General features: G+C 43.2%; 1 protein-coding gene across 1 annotated transcript; it reads right to left on the bottom strand.

Annotated features, from left to right (window-relative positions):
• Window positions 1-1111: 1111 nt before the first annotated feature.
• On the bottom strand, window positions 1112-20333 carry map2k6 (mitogen-activated protein kinase kinase 6). Its single transcript, XM_041067092.1, has 12 exons — window positions 19947-20333; window positions 9971-10034; window positions 9255-9303; window positions 8507-8620; window positions 7932-8051; window positions 7446-7562; window positions 7237-7288; window positions 6412-6539; window positions 5213-5290; window positions 3908-4047; window positions 2509-2554; window positions 1112-2255 (listed from the first exon to the last, which is right to left on the bottom strand). Exons 1-12 carry the CDS (start codon window positions 20035-20037, stop codon window positions 2178-2180), a joined length of 1077 nt encoding a protein of 358 aa, XP_040923026.1. The 5' UTR covers window positions 20038-20333; the 3' UTR covers window positions 1112-2177.
• Window positions 20334-20914: the final 581 nt, after the last annotated feature.

Here is a 20914-nt window from a genome sequence, read left to right on the forward strand (position 1 = left end):
AATGCAGAAAAATATATAAGTGATTACCCAGCAACAAAATACTAAGAAAGAAGATGATGTAAATTCTCCAACTGTGACAATACCCTGCCATCCTGTCACGTACAGTATTTCAAGTTTCCCATTTTGTCATTAAAGTACTCGCATAACAACTAAAAGCATCAGCTAAGCTCTTCTGTGAGCAGCTCCTCACTTTCTGCCATCACAAACCGATCATGAGAAAAAAGCCAAGAACCGAGGCAACAATAGAGACGAATGCAAACATGTAGAAGAAAAATACTGACGATCTCAAGCTGCATCTACAACAAGAAACACACAGTAAACACAACAAGCAGGAAGTGGAATTACGATGCCATGCAGAGTGTGACGAGGGAGCAAGGTGATATGATGGGAGAGGCAGAGATCCCTGCATCATCCTTAGTACAACATATTATTTTCCTTAGTCGTTTTCTATAGAGAGGCACATAGAAGGCTTGCAAGTTACAGTTTAAAAGCATTTACGTGTTTGAGCCAAGAAGAACACGACAAAAACAAACACAGCCCACACAAACACACAAGAAAAGTCTCCAATGGATCGGTCAAGTTTTCAGAGGGAAAACAGCAGTTGTAATAAATAAGAGAAACTGCAGTAAAAATGTCTGGGGAAAAAACCTGGATCTAAATAATAACAACAATAATTAATATAATATTAATAATAATAATAATATTAACAGTAATAATATCCAGTTCCTTTCATGTCGAACTAGGAGTGGAGATGGTTGTGATTGGCTCAGTACAGACAACAAGGAGAATATGGGCAGTCTTCTCCCACAACTGACCACAACGTCAACACACACCTCACTTAAAAATGTGTGTGTGTCACGTAGGGCTGCACGATTGACTGGATTTAAATCGCTAGTTCGTCCTGTAACTCTGCGTCTCACTCCATCAAAAGGTCGTTTGACCCTCATGGACAATCTGTGCTTTACACAAACAAAAATGGATCCAAAAAACTAAAACAGAAGAAATAAAGTCAGACTTCTGAGACTTCTTCTGAGTTCAAAGTTCAAAGTTTTCCATTGAAAAGAATCAATTTTGGTCAAAAATTTTGTTTTAAATGCAGCTCGACCAAAAAAAGATTTGCCAGAATTAAGGAGATTAAGTATCAAACCCAATGACATCAAAGACACCATGAAGGTCACAAAATCAACCCCAAAAGATCCACAACCACAAGAGCAAGTTAGATCCCGTCAGCCGACGAGCTCTCACAGGCACGAGACTGGGAAGTCTCACGAGACCGCAGAGGAAAAATTTCATCGTTACACAAAAAACCTCACACAAAATTATTTCATTTTATCCAGAGTCGTGCAGCTCTACGAACACACATTTCATGCACCAGGTCACACACACACAACCACACTTACACACACTCACAGGCAGCCAGAGCCCAAAACGTGTAGTAGACCTCCACTGAAATCAAGGGAAAGCAGTTGAAGTGCAGTACCTATTTGTGACCACTAGGAGGGCCTTGAAGTGAGGCTGTACATCTGCAGGTCTTCAACCATCGGACTCTACAACTGTTCCTCACTGGCCATCTGAGCCCGTTTTTACTCAGAGATATATTCTGTACATGCAGTCAATTAATAAACCGATGCAACACTTGCTTTGAGTATACAAACATTTAGATTATACATAGATAGCATTATATCATTCATCTTTTTATATAATCTGCACCTCTTTTCACTTCTGTTTATCTGAAAAAAAAAACAAAAAAAACAAACTTTAGTTTGTTTGACTGTTACGATAAGCCACACAGTCAACTCGCTGACTAATAACACCGTTTGAGTAATAGGCGGTGCACAGAAGTGGGACAAATCTAACCAAAGAGGGAGTTTTTGCATACAGACGTCTTAAATTATTCCAGATTATGTGTGAGACACCCGTCACCTCCACCCCTCCCATGTCAGGTAATGTACAGAGGACATGGAGGCCAGGTGGAGGCAGGGACAAACTCCTCATTCTGCTGCGCCAGCTTCTCCTCTTGGTTCTGTCCGTCTGTCTGCGGAGGGTGGGGTGAGCGCATGGTGAGGTGGAGGGAGGGGAATCCTGCAGGTAACAGGGGCTGCGATTGGTGCTTTTTGTTTGTTTGTTGTATTTTTTTTTAACAGATCTTCCCTCCACTCCTGTGCAAGTGTGGCCACTCAGTCCCCCAGGATGACTTTCACAAAGCTAGCCACGTCGGTTTCTTTGGCCTCATGGGAGGTGAAGAAGGGATGTTGCTGAGGAGAAGAGTGACATTAATTCAGTCTGAGTCTAATTAGATTTCATTAGAACATCAGTTCAGTGTATTATAACAACTGATGTGGGTACAGAAGCATGTTAGTGTGTTAGAGAAGAGACTTTCAGCCATGTACAAATAATAGTCTTAGTGCACCCTCCAGTGTCTGACTGACAGTATTACAGCATGGAGCAAAGACACCAAAACAGCAGTGAATAAGAAGTGTGAGAATGAACAGAAAAAATCACACTCACCATGAGTTCTGTGTAAGTCGGCCGCTCTTTGGAAACTTTCTTTAAGCTGCAGAAACAAAAAACAACATCAGGATCAATTCACAGCCTCTGTGACTCATCACTGACACCACAGCAAGAGCTGAGCCTCGGCCCGAAAGCTCAGGTTTTAGTTCAGCATTTACTTCACAGTGATTCCACGAAAACCTGACAACAAACTTCACAGACTGAATCTGACCAGTGACTGAGAAAACATACAGCCAAACATAATGAGTCAGAAGCTTTAATGACAATCGTAGACAAAACAATTATATCAGGTATTTGCCTGTTTCCGGTTCATTGTTTGTTCTCAGCTGACCTGATGAATCCGTTTTCCATGAATTAAAACCACTGTCCTGTATTTTCCATTAAGAAAACAGAACTCTGACAGCGCTGTAACACGAGGGACGTCACTACTGGGAATATTCATTCAACACATTTCTGCAGATGCACTTATGCACAGAACATTTCTGCACAGAGAGTCTCCCTAATCCAACCAGACCCATCACTCTGCTATAGAATCTATATGTAAGTAAGAAAACCCTGTGTAACTCTCAACAATGCCTTTAACCATACGGGACACAAACGCTGCGTCTTCCCACCACATGAAAACCTGCACGGGTGAGTAAGCAGCTAACAATGCACACAACAAACCCAGCAGCAGGAAATGAAACCTGATGTAACGCTTTCATCAGAAACACAGGCCACTTTTACTCAAGTCATTTCAAGTGTCTCACATCCACGTAAAAAAAAAAAGTCCACCTCGTTTACACAGTCACATATCCGGTGTGTGTCCCTGATCACAGATCTGATCGATATCTGTCCGTTTCCCAGCTGCATGCAAACCAGGGCCGGCTCTGTGCCACTCCAGAGGGCCGTGGTAATGAACCTGAAGCTGACTGTTAACTGCCAAAAAACCAGAAGAAGAATAACCTCTGCACATTTGCTGTTCAGTTAAACTTCCTGTCGCTTTCATGAGAGAGACTTTCAGTGTAATTTCAGCTGCTGCATCACAGAGGAAAACCCTCTGAGAGTCTGCTTCCACTGACGCTGTTACAGTGGGAGTTGATTTATAGATTAGAGATATAAATTATTATTTCATTGACAAAAAAATGATCCAAAAAACTATTCTGAAAACTGATTAATATTTAAACAATCGATGGACAAATGTGAGGATTTTCTGCTTTTGTTGGATCAGAGCAAACTCCATCTGCTGAGGAAGACCATGAGATGTGGCTAAAAGCTGGGAACTCAACCTGAACTGAAGCCCACTAAGCTGGAATCAATACACATTTCTCTCTGATTTACTGCAGCTTCTCTGGCTCCAGTGAGTTTTCTGAGATGTGGTTCTGACAAATGGGACAAACAACAGAAAAAGACGCACCACTGAGAGGTGAAGTCCACAAACTCTGGGGAGAACTGGTCGGCAGGAAGCTGGGGCGAAGGTTCTTCCACCACCTGTTTCAGCTGCTGGAAAGGCGTGCCCCACGAGTCGTACGGGAAGCGCAGGATGGCGAGCTCGATCTGAGCCACACAGAGACACAAAGACAGGTCACTCTCACTGACGTTCACCTGTTTACTGCAAAATCCTTCACTTTTTCTCCGTTCGCTGGTCTGAGTTTCTCAGACACGAGGATTTGATGTTTTTCGTTGAGATATCTGAGAGGACACTGTGTATCTTTGGGTTTTGGTTGATTGAATAAAATAAACTAACTGATTACACCACCTCAGGCCATGGGAAATAATTAATAAATGAGTAAAAGTGCCCCAATTTATGTGAACACGACACACAACCAGAATACTGAAAGACCACAATCATGCATGAACACAAGTCTGCAGGGAAACACACAACATCCCTCACTGTTTCACCTGCCGTCACAAATCATTCATTAATTGACCTTAATGAGCTCAGCTGCAGAACTTCCTGTTTTCCAACCTTCAGACCGACTGATTCAAACTAAAGTCTCATCGTCTGCTGAGTTTTCCTCGTCCGTGAGGTGAGGATGAAGTACAGTTCTTGAGAAGTAACAGGTGCTCTAAAAATCAGCCTGAATCACTCAGAGTGTGGTTTAGGCGACACACTGATTGCTCACTCTGTCTTGTCCAATTCTGTCTCGTCTTGGTGTCCAGACAAACTTCCCTCCTTCACTCAGGATTCATGATGAACAGCTGAACTGTTCCCTTCACCTCTATCATTTAAAACCCCTCTCCTCCACCCACCCAACATTAGCACTCTGATTACCATTCAGATTAGACCTGTGCTGGTACATTTACTCCTCACTGCTCATATGTAAGAGCCGATCTAATACGCAGAGAGAAGGACGAGGACATTCAAATCATGGGACAATGCCATAGATTGCTGAATCCTTGACGTCAAAATATTCTCTGGTCTGAGTTGGAAATGTGCAAATGAGAAATCTATGAATATTTAAGAACTCATAATAAAATGTCTAGACACTACTTGGTCTCGGGCTATGCCTCACAGCACGCCAGATCCTTCCGTTTATTATGACTCATTTTTACCCTTCAGATACTTTTACTTTTTTTTTTGCAATTCTGAAGACATTTAGAAGGACTGGGATGAAAACATCGAGGAAATTAAAGGTGTGTATGAGGGTGAGTGAGATGAAGTTTTCCAATATAAATTCACACTGAAATTAAAGATATAAAGTGATAAAAGCTGATTTACCATTGTGATTCCTAAACTCCAGATGTCAGATTTGACGTTGTAGCCTTTCTGGTTCGTCTCGGGGTTGATCCTCTCCGGCTGCGGGACAGAAAGACGTCACTTATAGCAGCGGTTGTAAAGGAACGAAGAGGACAGCCGCCTGTCGTCCTAAACGTCTTGAACACACACAGACCGCGATACTCCCAGAGCACTAACCCGGCTCTAAAACCCATTGAGCCAATCAGCAGCCGAGCAGGCAGGCTTAATCGTGTGGATCATAATGAGAGAGAAGAGGAACCTGTTCACCATCTACTGACAAGCTGAGGCCAAAGTTATAAAAAGACTTTTCGTCTGGAGCTGTGAGAATCAAAATAGATGTTTGACTCACAAAAAGCAGATTTTTCTCTCATTCACTCGCTGTCAGTGCTCCAAGGTTAAACTACTGTCACTTATTATCCAGAGCAAAGATCATATTATCTGATTAAACTGAATCATTGGAGAAAGTCAATAAACTGAAATTAAATGTTTTTTCCATGTTTTTTTTCTGCCTCAGTAAACTGATGATCTCAGTAAATACATCCCATGCTTCCTGACAGTCATGCTAGCAGCTGTGTGAGGACGTAAGCAGGATCAAACCTGCAATCACTGGTTTTCTGGCCACTTGGGGGCAATGGAAACCAGCTGTGAACGCAACACTGGTCAAGTTTTCAGCTGATATGTTGAGCTTGTGAGGAAACATGACTATTCAGACATTTAGCAGTTACAGGAACAACATGATCATCGTGCTTTATCTCTGTTTTTGGTCTCTACCAGCTCCTGAGGGAAACATCTGGCTCTTTAGCGGCTAAATGCTCCACTATGTTCACCAGCTGCTCTGTGACTGAGTCTGCGTGCTGTTTGCTGAGGTAGTGAACGGTCAGTTTATCAGAGCTTCTACACTGAAAACAGCTGCAGCTGAAAGCAACACTACGAGAGCAGTGAGAGGGAACTAACACAGTGAAGCTGCAGGTTGCACAGATTAACAATGAGCTGAATCTCTCTATAAAGCAGCGTAAAGTCAAGGGAAGCTGCACATTCAGGTGATAACTGGCAGCGAACAGACATGATACAAAAACAGAATTAAATAAATGAAAAAAAGGAGTGAAGCTGTAAAATGAGGCTTCAGGTTTGCCAGTTAAATTACGCCGAATCATACAAGCACTTTAAACCCTCCTGCTTACCGCCATGTAAGGTTTGCAGCCCGCGTCCATGGTTTTAGCCACGGAGTCGACCAGGTAGCCGCTGATGCCAAAGTCGCACATCTTCACCTGGCCCTGAGTGTTGATCAGCACATTGGAGGGTTTCACATCTACGACGAGAGAAAGACGGAGAAGGAACCTGCAGTTTTAGTGTGAGCACAGCTGCTGAACACACTCCGGCTTTTAAAAGAACAACTGTGTTTCATGTCCTGTCACACTCATGATACAGCGTTGTGGTCGCTGGCAGAGACCGACTGTGTGACTTTATTTTAGCCACTTATAATCTTTCTAAACGACTGCGCAGAGCTTTGATGCAACAAGAGCCGCACAGTGGTCAGAGCCGGGCCGCAGAGGTTTGACACAGGAAGGATTAACCCTTCAATGACCACAACAGCGTGACAGTAAGTTTTTACTTCCCTGACTACAAATCACTCACCTCCAATCACATGACAAACGATGTGACTGGAATCCTATCAAGCTGCTGTGAACAGAAAAAAGGATGGAATGGTGTCCCTGTAGGAGATGTAGTGCTCCTTTTTTACTGGTGTCACATTATCAATAAACAGTAAATGGAGAAGTTTGTTTTTTTCCTAATCACCAACGAGTTAATGCAAACACCGGTAAGCTCCTTTAAGGAGAGCTGGACGGAGCAGAAAGAAAGAAAGAAAGAAAGAAAGAAAGAAAAGGAAAGGGAAAGAAAAAAGGAAGAACAAAAGCAGCTTGATGCCACTGAGTGATGATGCATCACAGAAGTGGATATTGACACTGTCTCTGAGAGGTTTAATGGGTTTCCACTCAGGCTCTTACCTCTGTGTATGACTTGCAGATTGCTGTGCAGATGCTCCAGAGCTTTTACTATCTGTAATAACAAAGCCCATTAATAGGCAAATGAGAGTTACATAACAAATATCTGTCATTAAGCTAACATGAGCTGAGCGTTCACAGGAAGTATGTCGTTTGGAATTAATTTTTAATCGTTCACATTATGCTGTTTGAAGTGTCTGAAGTGAACCCACTGAGACGGCGATCTTTCCCAGGATGTCCTCAGGGATGGTCATGCCCTTCTCGATCACCTGCTTGTAGAACTTGTCGAGAGAGGTGTCCATCAGCTCCATGCAGATCCAGACGTCGCCCTGGCAACAGGCAAATTAGGAAAGACATCAGGAAAAACGGCAACAAAAACAAAGCACATTCCAAACAGACAGGAAGCCACAGATTTTCCAGTGTTTTAGCCGCGGTGAGGAAATCCTGAAGTTTTCTGCATCCGAAAATCTTCAGAGGTTTTTTTCATTACTGGCCTGTTTGTTGTTAACACACAGTCCAACAATGGATGCACGATTACAAATTTATCAAGCCTGATTTTTATAGAACACCATTATTTTTTAAAATCAACTTACTCATTAAATTATGTTTTCCACATTTTGTCTTTTTAATTTTCTTTAGGGACGTAACTGACAAATCCCTGCAGCTCTAAATGAGTATAGTGCAGATTGTTATGTTACCTCTCTGAACAGTGCTCCATAGAAGGTGACTGTGTAGAAACAGTCCACTGTCCTCATGGAGATGTCCAGGTCCATGAGCAGCCGCTTCTGCTCCTGAGTGTTCACTGTGGCCCGAATCCGCTGAGGGAGGAGGACGGGACGCACAAAGGTTCACACCAGCACAGAGTGAAATGATGCATCTTCAGTCAAACCTCAGTGTCTTTGTGTTTGAGTTCGGCAACAGAATAAAACCCTTAATCTCGTTTTGGTCGGCAGAAGCGGGAAAACAAATAAATACGCTGACAGTGAAAGTTCTGCTGGTGTTTTCCGTTTCATTTTTGGGAAACACGGGTGAGATGCTTACATTCAAATTAAGTTTTCATAATTGACTCCGATTTTTAAGGCAGGCCGATATCTTCATTAGGAAAGATCAGCTGATGATAAATTCTCTCCAGACGCTCAACAACCATGTGATTTTGAATTCATGCTAAAATATCTGCTCTCACACAGTTCCGCAGTTTGTCTGTTTTGCTGTCACACCAGCCTAAATGTGAAAATGCAGAGATCAACCGTCCTCTGATCATCCCTTCACGCACCTTGACGGCCATGATCAGGCCACTGGGGACGTGCCTCATCTTGTCCACCACGCCGTACGCTCCTCGGCCGAGCTCGCAGATCTGCTCCAGGTCATCTGCCTTCACCTCAAAATTCTGCTCCAGACATGACAAGAGAAAAGGACCAGCTGAGGGCGGATACAAACACTCGATAACAAACACTTTAACACAGGAAAAGAAGAAAAATTACAGGAGTGAGCACAGGTAAGCAGCGTGCAGGTATCTCTCACTTCCTGTCCACGATAACAAAGCTCTGAAATCTGAGACAGTGTCTCCCTCCCAGAGCAGCAAGATGCAAAACCTCTTTTCTTACTTCTTTACATGATTCAAGCAAAGAAAAAAAAAAGCATTTCACTTTGACTTGTGGCCAACTGGAGCAGAGAAAAAGCAGGCACTTCTGCCAATGGAAAATTCCATTTATTTGATGAGTTTAAAATAAATATTTTTACTGCCCGATGGGCAATAAAAGACATTCCAGTCTCCCCACAATCACAAGTGTTCAATTCAGCAGTAATGTTCACTGGGGCGTTCTTTACAGCTAACAGATCCTTTGTTAAGCCGACCTCTGTAGACTCAGAGTGAGGGACCTCACTCAACCAAAAATACATTCGGAGAGGGAAGAAAAAACAAACAGTGAAAAGTTATGTAAGAGCCCAAGGTACGAGAAAAAACATAAAGCTTGAATGGGATTAAGAAAAGCGTAAAGATGAAAGGAGGTAAATAAAATTACCTTCTCTCCGATGGTTACACAAGCTTTCGAATCCAAATCTCTGGGGGGTCTGAAACGAAACGAAATGAATAAAATAAAAAAAATTAATAATAAATTTAAAAAAGTAAAAATCAGTTAAATAGAATAACAAACTGCATCAATCAGAATCATAGATCAATCACAGATTTATGCAGAATGTGTAAGAAAACCAGCACCAACAGTCTGACATTTCACATGAAGCTGGCCTGAAACCAAAACGCCTGCTGCTGCTGCTGCAGGTTTCTTAATGAAGATTATTCACTTTAAAACAAACTGAATGTTGAGTTTTTCTGCAGCTCAGAATAATTTCAGCTGCAGCCTGAGCTTCACGTTAACGAGACCGAGGAGATGGCACGGCGAGGAGGAACAAAAAACACAACGAATTCTGCAGAAGGTCTCGTTGTGTTGAAAATGTGTGAACATCAGGGGTGTGATATGAAGACATTAATATTTTTACATGCAGGTTTATGTCCATGTTACAATCCCCAGGACAAGCTGCTGTGCCTGTGCTGAGACACCTGAATGTGAGAGCGGGAACACAGCTTCCTCTTCCTGTTTACTGCTGTTTGCCAGTTTCTCATTTCACATATTCATCATTCTGATTTGGTTTAAAATCACTCAGGTTTACAAACGTATGTGCAAAACAGGATGTGAGGATGAATGGAAGATCTCTGCAGACATAAGCTGGGATGTCTTACACTGGGGTGGGAGTAGGCTGCTCAAACACCTCCTTGGAGAGCTTGAGCACCGGCTTCCTCTTACCTGAAAACACACAAACGCACACGTCATTAGAAACTCTGAGGTTAGACACACAACCTTCGAGGGCTGAGTGAGATGACGACATATAACAGTAGACAACACATATTTCTCATGTGTCTGGTTGAATCAATCCATAATGTGAAACATATGCTGCCTTTAAATATCTAATACAAAGACAGTCATTCATTCATTCATCAGTTAACAGCTTTCGGTTCATTTTCTTTCTCTTTACAACAATTATTTTCATTATTTATTCATTTGTGGAATTTTTTATTCACTCACTTTTTAGCCTAAAATCTAAATTACTTTCTATAAATGACTTTATATTTAACAATTAAATCTTGATGTTGAAGTTTTGACAAATATATTTTGAGCTGCAACACTGAGCGGATTAATCAATTATTCAATCACCAGAAAATCAATCAACAACAATTTAAATGATCAATTAACTGTCTAATCAAAGTGCCACAAGTTCACTGGTTCCAGCTTCTAAAATGTGACGTCACTTTGGGGAAAACTCCAATGACCCTTTTCCACTACTCTTTGACATTTTATTGGATCAACTGATCAGTTCATCATTTCAGCTCTGGTTTGATTCCCTGTCGTAAATCTGTGCACCAACATATTTGAATATGTGCAAACCTGTGCAACAGTTCGGTCTGACTGAAGTAGAAGCAGGAGAAAGCAGACTGATGAGACTCCAGAGAGGCTGATGGCTTCACTGGCAGCTGAGCACAAGATGAAAGCATACTTCACTTCTTAACATAGCTCAGGATGAGATCAGTTGATCAGGGTTCATCCTGGTCGCCCTTTCACTCGCGTTTTCCCTGCAACGCTCTGTAAACTCGTGTGTAGTCATTTTCAAAAGGCACAGCGACCACTGAAATAAAGACTAAAGCAAAACCGAGTAAAGCACAATGTTAAACTCAGTGAAACCTGAACATTCAGAGCAGCAGGTTTGTGATAAATAAGTGACTCAAAGTATCAGGAGTCAACGTCAAATAATGATTTGTTGCTTCTGTCCACAGAAGAAGAGGAGGAGGAGGTCTGGCAGCTAAGGTGTGCTCGCTGCATCTGGAGGTGGTGCACTGACGGTGTAATGGCCGAGCGCCTTGTTAACAGGGCATCACAGCGTCCCTGAAGGTGTGTGTGACCATGTGTGTGCTGTTGTGTTTGTCTGAGTTGTTGCCTTGTCTGCAGGCAGCATCTGGCTCAAACCTACTCAGACTGACTGAACCCAGCAGCTGAACCCAGTCAGAGGTTGTTGCAGGAAACGTACACACAGACCTGCTGTGACAAAGGTGAAGCCAGGAGGAGGGGCAGCCATGTTGGATCTGTAACAGCTTGTGGGGTTTTTTTTCCCTGTGAATGCTTGGAAGCGCATGTGACGCTCTGAGCAGCTGACGCACTCTGCATTAAGGTAACACTTAAGGTCACCACACTGTGCACCGCCCCCTGATGTCATAACATGCTATTAACAGTAAAACTGAAGGTGTGTCTCTTCAAAAAAACGTGGAGCGGCGCCAGAGGAATAACTGGAATTTCTCACATTGCTGTCATGAAAATACAAACACATGCAGCTGTGGACAGATCTGTCATTCAAAAAGCTGTCCTGAAGGCATAAACAACACACACACACACACACACACACACACACACACACACACACACACACACACACACACACACACACACACACACACACACACACACTCTCCAGTGTGTCCTGGTTTGTTCAAACAGTGCAGGGTGTGACGCTGCTGTGCTATGTGGCCCTCCACTGGTGGCCATTGCTGCCTCCTGCTCTACACTTTCCAAAGCAGCTTTGTTGCACTAAAATGTCACTTTGAGCTCCTCCTACATACATTTACACAGACAACAATAGTAACTGGAAACCAGCTCTCTGCTAACAGCTCCATGACCAACACACACTGAAAACTAGGATACACTCAGACACAGAACACCTGCAACGCGTCTTTCGAGTCTGTGCTGAAACTGTGTTCAACGTAGCGCTGGAAGAGACGTGTTTGTATGTGACTCAGTAAAACTGCCAGGCTGCTGCAACATTCTGCATGTTCCTCCATAACTGAGCTGAGACGACACAACAACCTGCAGCTTCTGTGCTGCTGCTTCACTGAATTCACTCTGACACACTTCACTGAGGTTTGGATTTTGGACAGAGATGTGTGGATAAACTTCCAGTGTAACATTGTGTTCAGTTGGTTCATGTGCAGAAATGATTGATTTGAGGTCACAATTTATTAATCTGAGCACAAAACTTTGCTTTGTTTTCCTCCAAAACGCCTGCAGTGTTTCACACTGATGGATCCAGATCCACACCAGACACAGATCAGGTCCACGGAATAAAGTTTAACTGTACTAAGACAGTAAACTGCTCAAAGTTCAAAAAAAAAAAAAAAAAGGTTCAGGTCACCAAATATCATAGAAAACAAGCGTTTTTCAGGGATGAAAGTCAATGCAAACATTTCCTACAGGTGACTCAGCTTCCATGTTGGAACAAACTGTCAAACTGTGTCACTACACCCTCTGGTGCTTTATTAGGACAATACTGTACTGTAGGAAGCAGGACTGAATATTTCTGTGATGAATGGTGAGGAAAAGCAAACAAACAAAGGAAGACAGACTGGTTGGTCAGAGGTTCATCCTGAAGCAAGTTAATGACCCAAAACATTAGAAGAGCAGAGCCAAACGGTGGCTTCACACGATGAAGGCCAGTAACTACGGATCCCTTACTACGTTCATATGCATTAACCAGACCTGGAACTTGTGTCAGATGTTTGACCTCAGACAGCGTCAGAACAGAAGGTTCACTGTGTGATTCCACGGAAGCCACAGCATCCTCTCTCTTTCTCCATGACTGACTGAGAAATGCTTCTGCCCCACAGCTGCACTAAGATCATGAGACAAGAGGCGGCATGCTCCTCAAAGGAGGAAGTCAGATTTATTCCTCCATCAACATGCTCAGTGCACTTCAGTCCACTTTAATACGCACACAGACAACACACAGCCGTCCCAACACGAACAATAAGAGCTGGAGGCACAGATCTGTGTGTGCTGTGCTGCAAGTCACGAGAGGCAGGTAGTGGCGTGCTGCACGTTGAGCTGGTGATGCAGGCGTTCCAACAGGCAGCAGGGACACATGCAAATCACACTGACAGGCAGCTGAGAGCTGCACTGCTCCAAACCTGCTGCTGCTGACTGAGAAGAGAACGAGTAAACAGAGGTGTAAGGAAGAAACAAAGAGGGTGGGGGGGGTGGGGAGGGGTCAGAGGGGCAGTTGATTATGTAATCGGTGTAGCTGGCAGGAACAAGCTTGTGCTCTGCTTTGTATCATAATACAAAGCAACGATGGAAGAAGCATTCACATCGTTCAGAGAGAAACTGAGTAATTATATCTGAGTTTTTTTGTTTTACATTTTTGCTTGATAAAATCTTTAAATGTCATATGTCACATAGTATGAGATTATTATTAGTGATGCATTAACATGTAAGGAACATTTACATGTTATAGCCGGTTGAGCTGGAGCAGATTGTAATGACTGGTTTCAGTATCAGGTCAGTAAAAACGTCAGTACTCCCCCTGAGAAGCAGAAGTGTCATAAAATAGAAATACACAAGTGAAGTATAAATACAGAGCTCTCAGAAAGTTTTCAGAGCTCTTCTGCTGTGAGCTCAAACTGTTTAAATTCATTTACATCACTCAAAGCCCCATAATGACAAAGCAAAAACAGAATGTTACTATTTTGTGCTTCAGACGCTTTACTCAGCTCTACAGTACTACAGTACTACAGAGTACTACTTGCAGCACCTTTGCAGCGGTTACAGACTCGAGGCTTCCTGGATATGATGCAACAAGCTTTGCACACCTGGATTCTGGGATTTTCTGTCATTCCTCACTGAAGATCCTGAATACGAAACACGATGAGTGATCTAAAAATATCCCATTTCAAACTTTCTCCGGATTATGTTGCATAACTCAAACACACAATTCCTTCCTTTATTCTTGCTGAGCTCAGCATCAAACTTGCATGCTGTGGTAGGCAGTATGGGTTAATTAAAAGCAGCAGTACATATCATTCCCAGTGATTTGCAGCACATGAGCTGAAGTATGCAGTGAAATGCCAGAGGGAGGCCACAGGAGATGGGTGTCTGTGTCGGGACACTCCTTGTTCCCGCTGAAACCAGCAAGAGAAAGGAGGGGGAATAATTGGCTTTGCTGTAACATGCACAATTATCATTTTCTCAAGAAGTGACTGAGAAGAGAACAGCTGAGGACGACAGTGCTTCCAGTTTCTGCCACACCCGCTATGAGAGTGCAATCAGCCTCGTCATGCATGTCAGTCTGTGAGCAGTGGAGAAAAAATTATGCTGACAGGAAGGTTTGCAGGGCAGTTGCAGGGCGGTCAGCGTGTGCAGAAACAGAGGCAGAGTGCATGCAGAAAGCCTCGGTGTGTGAGGGCAGGCGGTGTCGGGCCTGCGTGATAATGAGCCCTGGATGACGGGGACACATGGTGCCCGCTGCTAACCCACACATGCACTCCGGCTGGAATTCCAACAATCCCAAATGTTCCTCAATGGAATTCCACAGAGCCAGAGGAAGACAGATCAATCACAGAGAGAGAGGGAGGCAGTGAACCGCAACCACTGACACAAGGAAGGACAGGAAAAGACAGCAGCACAGTGAGCAGCACACAGGGAGAGGGTGGGGGTGGGGGTAGGGGGTCGGCCGGTTGGTAGCAGAGAGAGATTTGAAAATAACTCCAGTTGGAGCCCTCGGCTGTTTGCCGCCCTCCGACCGCTCTGGCAGTTTGTGAGATATTCTACACTTCCAAAGATGGCAGCTCCTTTAGGTTACAGCTGTTGGACGCTCCTTTGGGAATCATGTCGTCAGCGGCTCACGCTACACTTCCTGTGCACTCGGCTCAACTTAAATGATACTCGCAGAAAGTGGAGAGCGCCAAGGTGTCAGCTTCAGGTGGCCTCAGAGCAAGAACGCTGCTCCCACTGACTGAGGCCACAACAAATACCAGAGAGCATGACTGCACGGACACAACATGGACCTGCAGGCCCACACAGAGATCCTGCAGGTTCACTGCATGTCACACTGTGAGAGATGGGCCTGATAAAACCTTTGTCACAATCTGCTGGATTTCATCATTTTATTCTGGCTGCTCGGTTTGTACACACGGGTCGCAGCAGCAGGTCGCGTTTCTCTCACCACCGTCAACTTTCTTGCACTTCCTGTGTAACGTTCAGAAACAACCTGGCCTGTACATAGACTCTAATGTATCAGTAGCCTACAACAGCTGCATGTTAAAGTTTGTTTATATTTGTTCTGATTTAGGGCTGCAACTAACGATTACTTTCATTATCAATTCTTTTCTTAATTAATTAGATATATATCAGATATGATGACGAGAAGCATCAAACCATCACGTTTGAAACTTTAACCAGAAAATGTTTGGATGTTTTTCTTGAAAAATGACAGTAATTTCTTTTTTGTTAAAGTTCTTTCATACCTTCACTTTAAATATAAAAAGTATTTAACATGTCAACATGTAAATCTTTAACTGCAGAACAGATTCATAATAATCACTGATGCAGCCTGTGGGAAAATTAGAAAGCACGTCCAACTTCAAGGAACAGTTCCCCTTTTTGGGACATAAACTTCTTTGCATTCTAGTTGAGAGTGACATGAGGGGATCGATACCACTTTCATGTCTGTGTGCTCAAAAAGAAGCTCGAGCCAGCAGCCTGTTAGCTTAGCTTAGCATGAAGACTGTTCTGTCGCACAGCTGTTTTTTGTATTTTTTTAATCTGCGGCGAGATTTGCAGCTGGATCTGTAGCAGTGCAGTGGAAAACTGTGTTAGAAATCCCACAATCCATCACTTCAGCAGACGCATGAAGGCAGCAATGCACATGCACACATGCAACCAAGCACAAGTCACCAATTTACTGAAACACCTCATATTTCCAATAACTGCTGAGCTGCTAATTGGAGCTGGTGATGAGTCGTTTTATTCGGCACAAGTAAAAACCACAAGTGCCTTGAAAAAAGCAAACAGGTGTAGCTGTGGATGGTGCTGGCTGTTAGGTAACGTCAGCATTAACAGCACAGAGAAACCAGAGAAAATAGCTGCCAGTGAAGTCACTTTCCTGAATCACCATCAGAATGTGGAGTGAAATGTTGGGAATACTTCCATTCCCACTGACATGCAGCGATGTCTCAAATCAGACGTCATTAAACAGAAAGCCATGTTTACAGCAGCTCTGCTGCAGCTGAGAACAGGATGATCTGATGAATGTGACCAGTGCGAATAAAACTATTAGTGATGCATTAACAAGGGGACCATCTCCATATATTTTTCAGACCATTCTAAATTTTGCCTAAATAAACACTGGAAAGTTGGAGTTAAAAAAAAAGGATGTAAGAAAAAGACAGAAGCAAACATGCAACGATTAGATGGATCAGATTAATGTCTGGATCCACCTGCAGTAAATTCATTTATTTGCATCCAGTATCTTGCACAGTGGGTGCAAAGCTGTGCTACAGTGCAACACCCCCTCTCTCACCCCATCCTCACCCTGATTCTCATTCCATCTTAGCAGTGAAATCTGGAAACCTGCTGCCATCACAACCACAAGGGTTACTCCAGGCTGAACTGAGACAAGACCTAGATTTAGGTCAATTTCAGCATAGCACACACTCATTTTTAGCTTCGGGGCCCAAAAAATTGCATTATGCACCTCTGCTTGCAACAAAGCTGGGATAAACAGGAATTATTTCATGGTTCTTGTCACGAGAGAAGTTGCTGTATGCATGCTTACTCAGTCAACCACCCCACCCCCCGAAAAGAGAAGTACAGTTAGTGGATCATCTGAACAATACTGTGAACAATTCTACTGTTATTGCAGCAAAAAAAGCCACTATAGGCCTGAAAGCAGACCAACAATCAGCTCGTCGAAACAGCAAATTTAGTAACAGTGCAGCTGAAAACGCAGCCTCCATTTGCATGACAAACGGGACATTTGTGCAGGGGCGCGAGGGCCAGCCGAGGCTGCAGGGGGACACGAGCTGGGAGGGCCGCTGTCACGCTGCCATCGACCAGCCCGGCACACTACAGCACTCAGCACAGTGCACAATGGTGAAGGCAAAAAGTGCCCGGGCCACACAGGCAGTGCCCGAGAAGGAGACGCAAGACTTAACATGCATCTGTGCCAAATGATATGAGAATAGAAGGAAGCCAGCAGCAGGATGAAGTGACTTAGCTCAGTCTGGCTTTTTTTTTTATTTATTAAAGCACAAGGACACGATGCTTATTTTAGCTTTGCAGATTTGTACTCATTTCCTTCAGTAGTTAGAAGTTGTGCACTAGTTCAAACCTATATGTGTTTGTTATCACTGCCTATTAAAACAAACTGGCAGGTGCCAAAAGTTGGTATCAAATGTCTGGTCAGGGTTGCAGTCTTGTTTATTTATCCTCTGATCAAATAGTTTCTGATTTCATTTATACTTTTGACAATTAAGGATAAACAACATTTAACATTTTGAGAAATTTAGCTTCTTTTGTTAAAGAGAAAAAAAAAGAAACAACAGAAACATCAGCATCCGTTTGGACCCCTGCTTCAGTCCACTGCAAATTTCAATGCTTCCTCTCTTTTTCGCTCTGTTTTGGTCTCCACCAGCAACTTAGAGAAATATCTGGCTCTTTAGCCGTTAAATGCTTCGCTATGTTCACCAGCTGACTTTCTAATGATCTGCTCAAACTCAAAATTCACAGCATACACACACAACAGGCCAGGCTCTGTGCTCCAGCAGTGCTGCCTCTGCTGTCCTGTCAGTAAACCAGACCAATGTTGTTCTCTTTGTCAACACAAAATGGAGGAAGCATGAGCCATGGACAGATAACCATGACAACATGACTAAATAATGTGTGGAGACATTTTGGATTCAACACCGTCAATGAAAAGCTCATAAAGGTAAAGCTGCTTTACAGTAACATCCACACAGCACCCTTCACCTCAAACTGCTGAACAAATCCAAGAATTCAGGCGATGATTCAGAGTGAGAAAAGTGGTTCAAAACGAAGACGCTGGCTGACTGGGCTGTCGGCATGTCACTCAAATGAGGCGGTGGAGGAACCACACCGAACTAAACAAGGCCAATTCTACAACAAAGTACAGGATTAGGCCAAATGGGTTTGCAACTAACAAATATTTTCATTATCTAATATTCCGTCGTTTATTTTCTTTATTAAATGTTTGGTCTATAAAATGGCTGAAAATGGTGAAATAAGTCCATCACATTTTCCCTAAGCCCAAATCGATGTTGTCATATTGTCTGCTTTGTTCAACCAACACAAATATTTTTTTAAAAAAAACATTCAATTTTATTTTACAAATTATCTAAATAATCTATTGATTATCAAAATGGCTGCCTATTATTTTTCTATCTATTGATTAATTGACTAATTTTTGTAACTAACTAATTATTTGCTTCAACACTACCAAGGATTCCTGCTTTGACACAGGTTCAGCTCAGCCGTGTATTTGGCCTGATGGTGACTGACAGAAGTGATTTTGTTATCGGAGCCATTTTGTTTGTGTTTGCAGTCCAAAAAAAGTCAAGACAAGAACTTGATTCAGAGGAAAATCAACCTGTTCATTGATCCGATATCGGTTTCAGTACTTGACAACATCAGCGAATGATAACAGAAACCAAATTCTGATCTCGGGAAAGTCCCAAACCGACTCATTAATTTACAAACAAAAAATGTCTGTGCATTATTCATCACAAGATGAACCGGCTGCAACAAGACAGTTCCTCTGTGTAGGTGGGTGGACAATTGACTGTACCAGATAAACACTGTGAGGCTCTGACCATTGGGGGCTCTCTCCTACCTGTTCACGTCCTGTACAGCCTCTGAGTGTGTGTGTGTGTGTGTGTACGCACGTGTGTGTACACATGTGTTTGTGCGTTCTGCATGTTGTGCAATGAACCAGCCTCACTTTGGACTTCTTGGAAAACACAGTGAGAGGAGGAAAAGCGCCTGAGCTGCCTTCACTGCAGCTGTTTTTTTCCCTGCAAGCTGAATTCACTTATGATCTTAAAGAGCTCTCAGGCTGCAGGGATGTTACTTCACTGTTCCTGTTGGTGCTGCATGTTGATAAAGTTGGGGTCAAAGTGTGACACGCAAGCTTTTGTATTCATGCTGAGGAAAAAGCTGCAAATCCGTGGACACGCACCCAGGGGTTTGACACATATCCAGCTGCCTGGACAGAAGCAGCAGCTGACAGAACGAGGACTTTTTGCTTGGAGACTTGTATTTTAATAGCCCATAGAAGCCCCTGTTCCTGAACTCACCACCACCTTAAAGCTCTCAACTAATTCTATTATTAGAATTTCATTTTCTATCCTATAAGCTGAAACAAATCTGCAGCCAATAAACCCTCAAACTTGACCACTGACAGCTGCAGGTTGTCACATCATGTTGCCCTCTTGCACCAAACCACACATATTTCTAGCACTGCACGCGACATGGCTTTCATTATTTACCTCAAGCAATGTGCACGGGCCGTGCATCAACTCGTGCAGAGTTTATTATAAAGAGTTGCAGTGTCCTTGTCTATCTCGTGACTGCTGAAGGCGCTCTGTGCTCAACATCCCTGTCTGTACCCTGCTAATAACGTCAATATGAGTGAGTACACACAGCATCGTCTTACCAGGAACTGTGCAAAGGGGAAGATCTTAAACAGGAAATGCAACTGACCCTTCTAAACCATCTAACTTTAAAATGCACCGGCCGTGATCAACCTGCAGCGGCGCATGTTGCAAACCGTGCAGCAGTGATTGTATATCGGTAGTTTTGCACAGATCGGTTTCATATTCTTACCTCCCTTTGGCTGAGACATTTCCCCTTTGCTTTGATGAGGGGGAGGGGAAGCACAAAAGACTTTGCCTTCTTTCTCACTCCCTCCCTCCATCGCCCTCGCACTGGAGCTTCAGCGGCTTGCTTTGCAACAAAGATGCAAAATACAAGCCTCGATCTTCATGCACTTGGAGCCTTTTTGCGTCCGAAGCGTGCGTGTCCGTGCAAAGAGCGCTGTTACAAGTGCACAGCCCCCACAGGCGTCGGGAAAAGAGGTAATTTTGCAATTGCACTGCAAAGAATTCTCCGCAGCACTTACATGATGGGCCAAGGCTGGCAGCTGAAAGCTCCTAACTTGGATCAGTGTGAGCCCCTGCGAGAGAACGTTCTTCCTGCTTGGTGCGCAAAGGATAATGGGAAATGTAGTCCCGGAGGTACAACAGCTTTTAGCAGCGAACTTTCTGTTGTGTTGTCTTTGTGTTACTTTTGCTTTTACTTGCCACAATAGGCCGAAGACGTCATGGTAATGAATTCATTTTGCATCTGGCAGTGAAGTGAAACCATGAAATCACACAACAATCAAGACAACGTTCAGTTTGCTTTTAAAACTTTAGTAAAAATCTTTATTATCAGCTAACACTGATTAAAGCAACAGTGAATCTAACATCTTTAATAACAATAATCAACTAATGGCAAGGTACTCTGCCATCTACTGTGATGTGAAGCCTTATAAGTGTGGTTTTGTGAATAAATAATGACTAAAAGAAAAGTAAAAAGTGAAAATGTGCGTGTTGGAAACCTGAAGATCAAAAGGATTTGGAGCCCGGTAAGCAATGATGTGGAGCTTTGTGGGTCAAAGGAAATGTAGGTTTAAACCTGTAGGTTAATACTCAGCCAACTTTGGTTAAGCCCAGACCTGGACATCCATACGTAGTTTGACCTGCAAATCACCAAATCAATATTTTACTGGGTTCTGATTGACAACTGTGACC

This window comes from Toxotes jaculatrix, chromosome 21 (assembly GCF_017976425.1).
Source record: "Toxotes jaculatrix isolate fToxJac2 chromosome 21, fToxJac2.pri, whole genome shotgun sequence".
Taxonomy (NCBI): Eukaryota; Metazoa; Chordata; class Actinopteri; family Toxotidae; genus Toxotes; species Toxotes jaculatrix.

Coding starts and splice junctions, on each gene's coding strand:
- map2k6 (XM_041067092.1), bottom strand. CDS start 20,037: ATGGAGGGAGGGAGTGAGAAAGAAGGCAAAGTCTTTTGTGCTTCCCCT. Junction 9,304..9,970: donor CAGCCTACTCCCACCCCAGT/GTAAGACATCCC, acceptor GTTTCGTTTCAG/ACCCCCCAGAGATTTGGATT. Junction 2,555..3,907: donor GTGGACTTCACCTCTCAGTG/GTGCGTCTTTTT, acceptor TTGTTTCTGCAG/CTTAAAGAAAGTTTCCAAAG.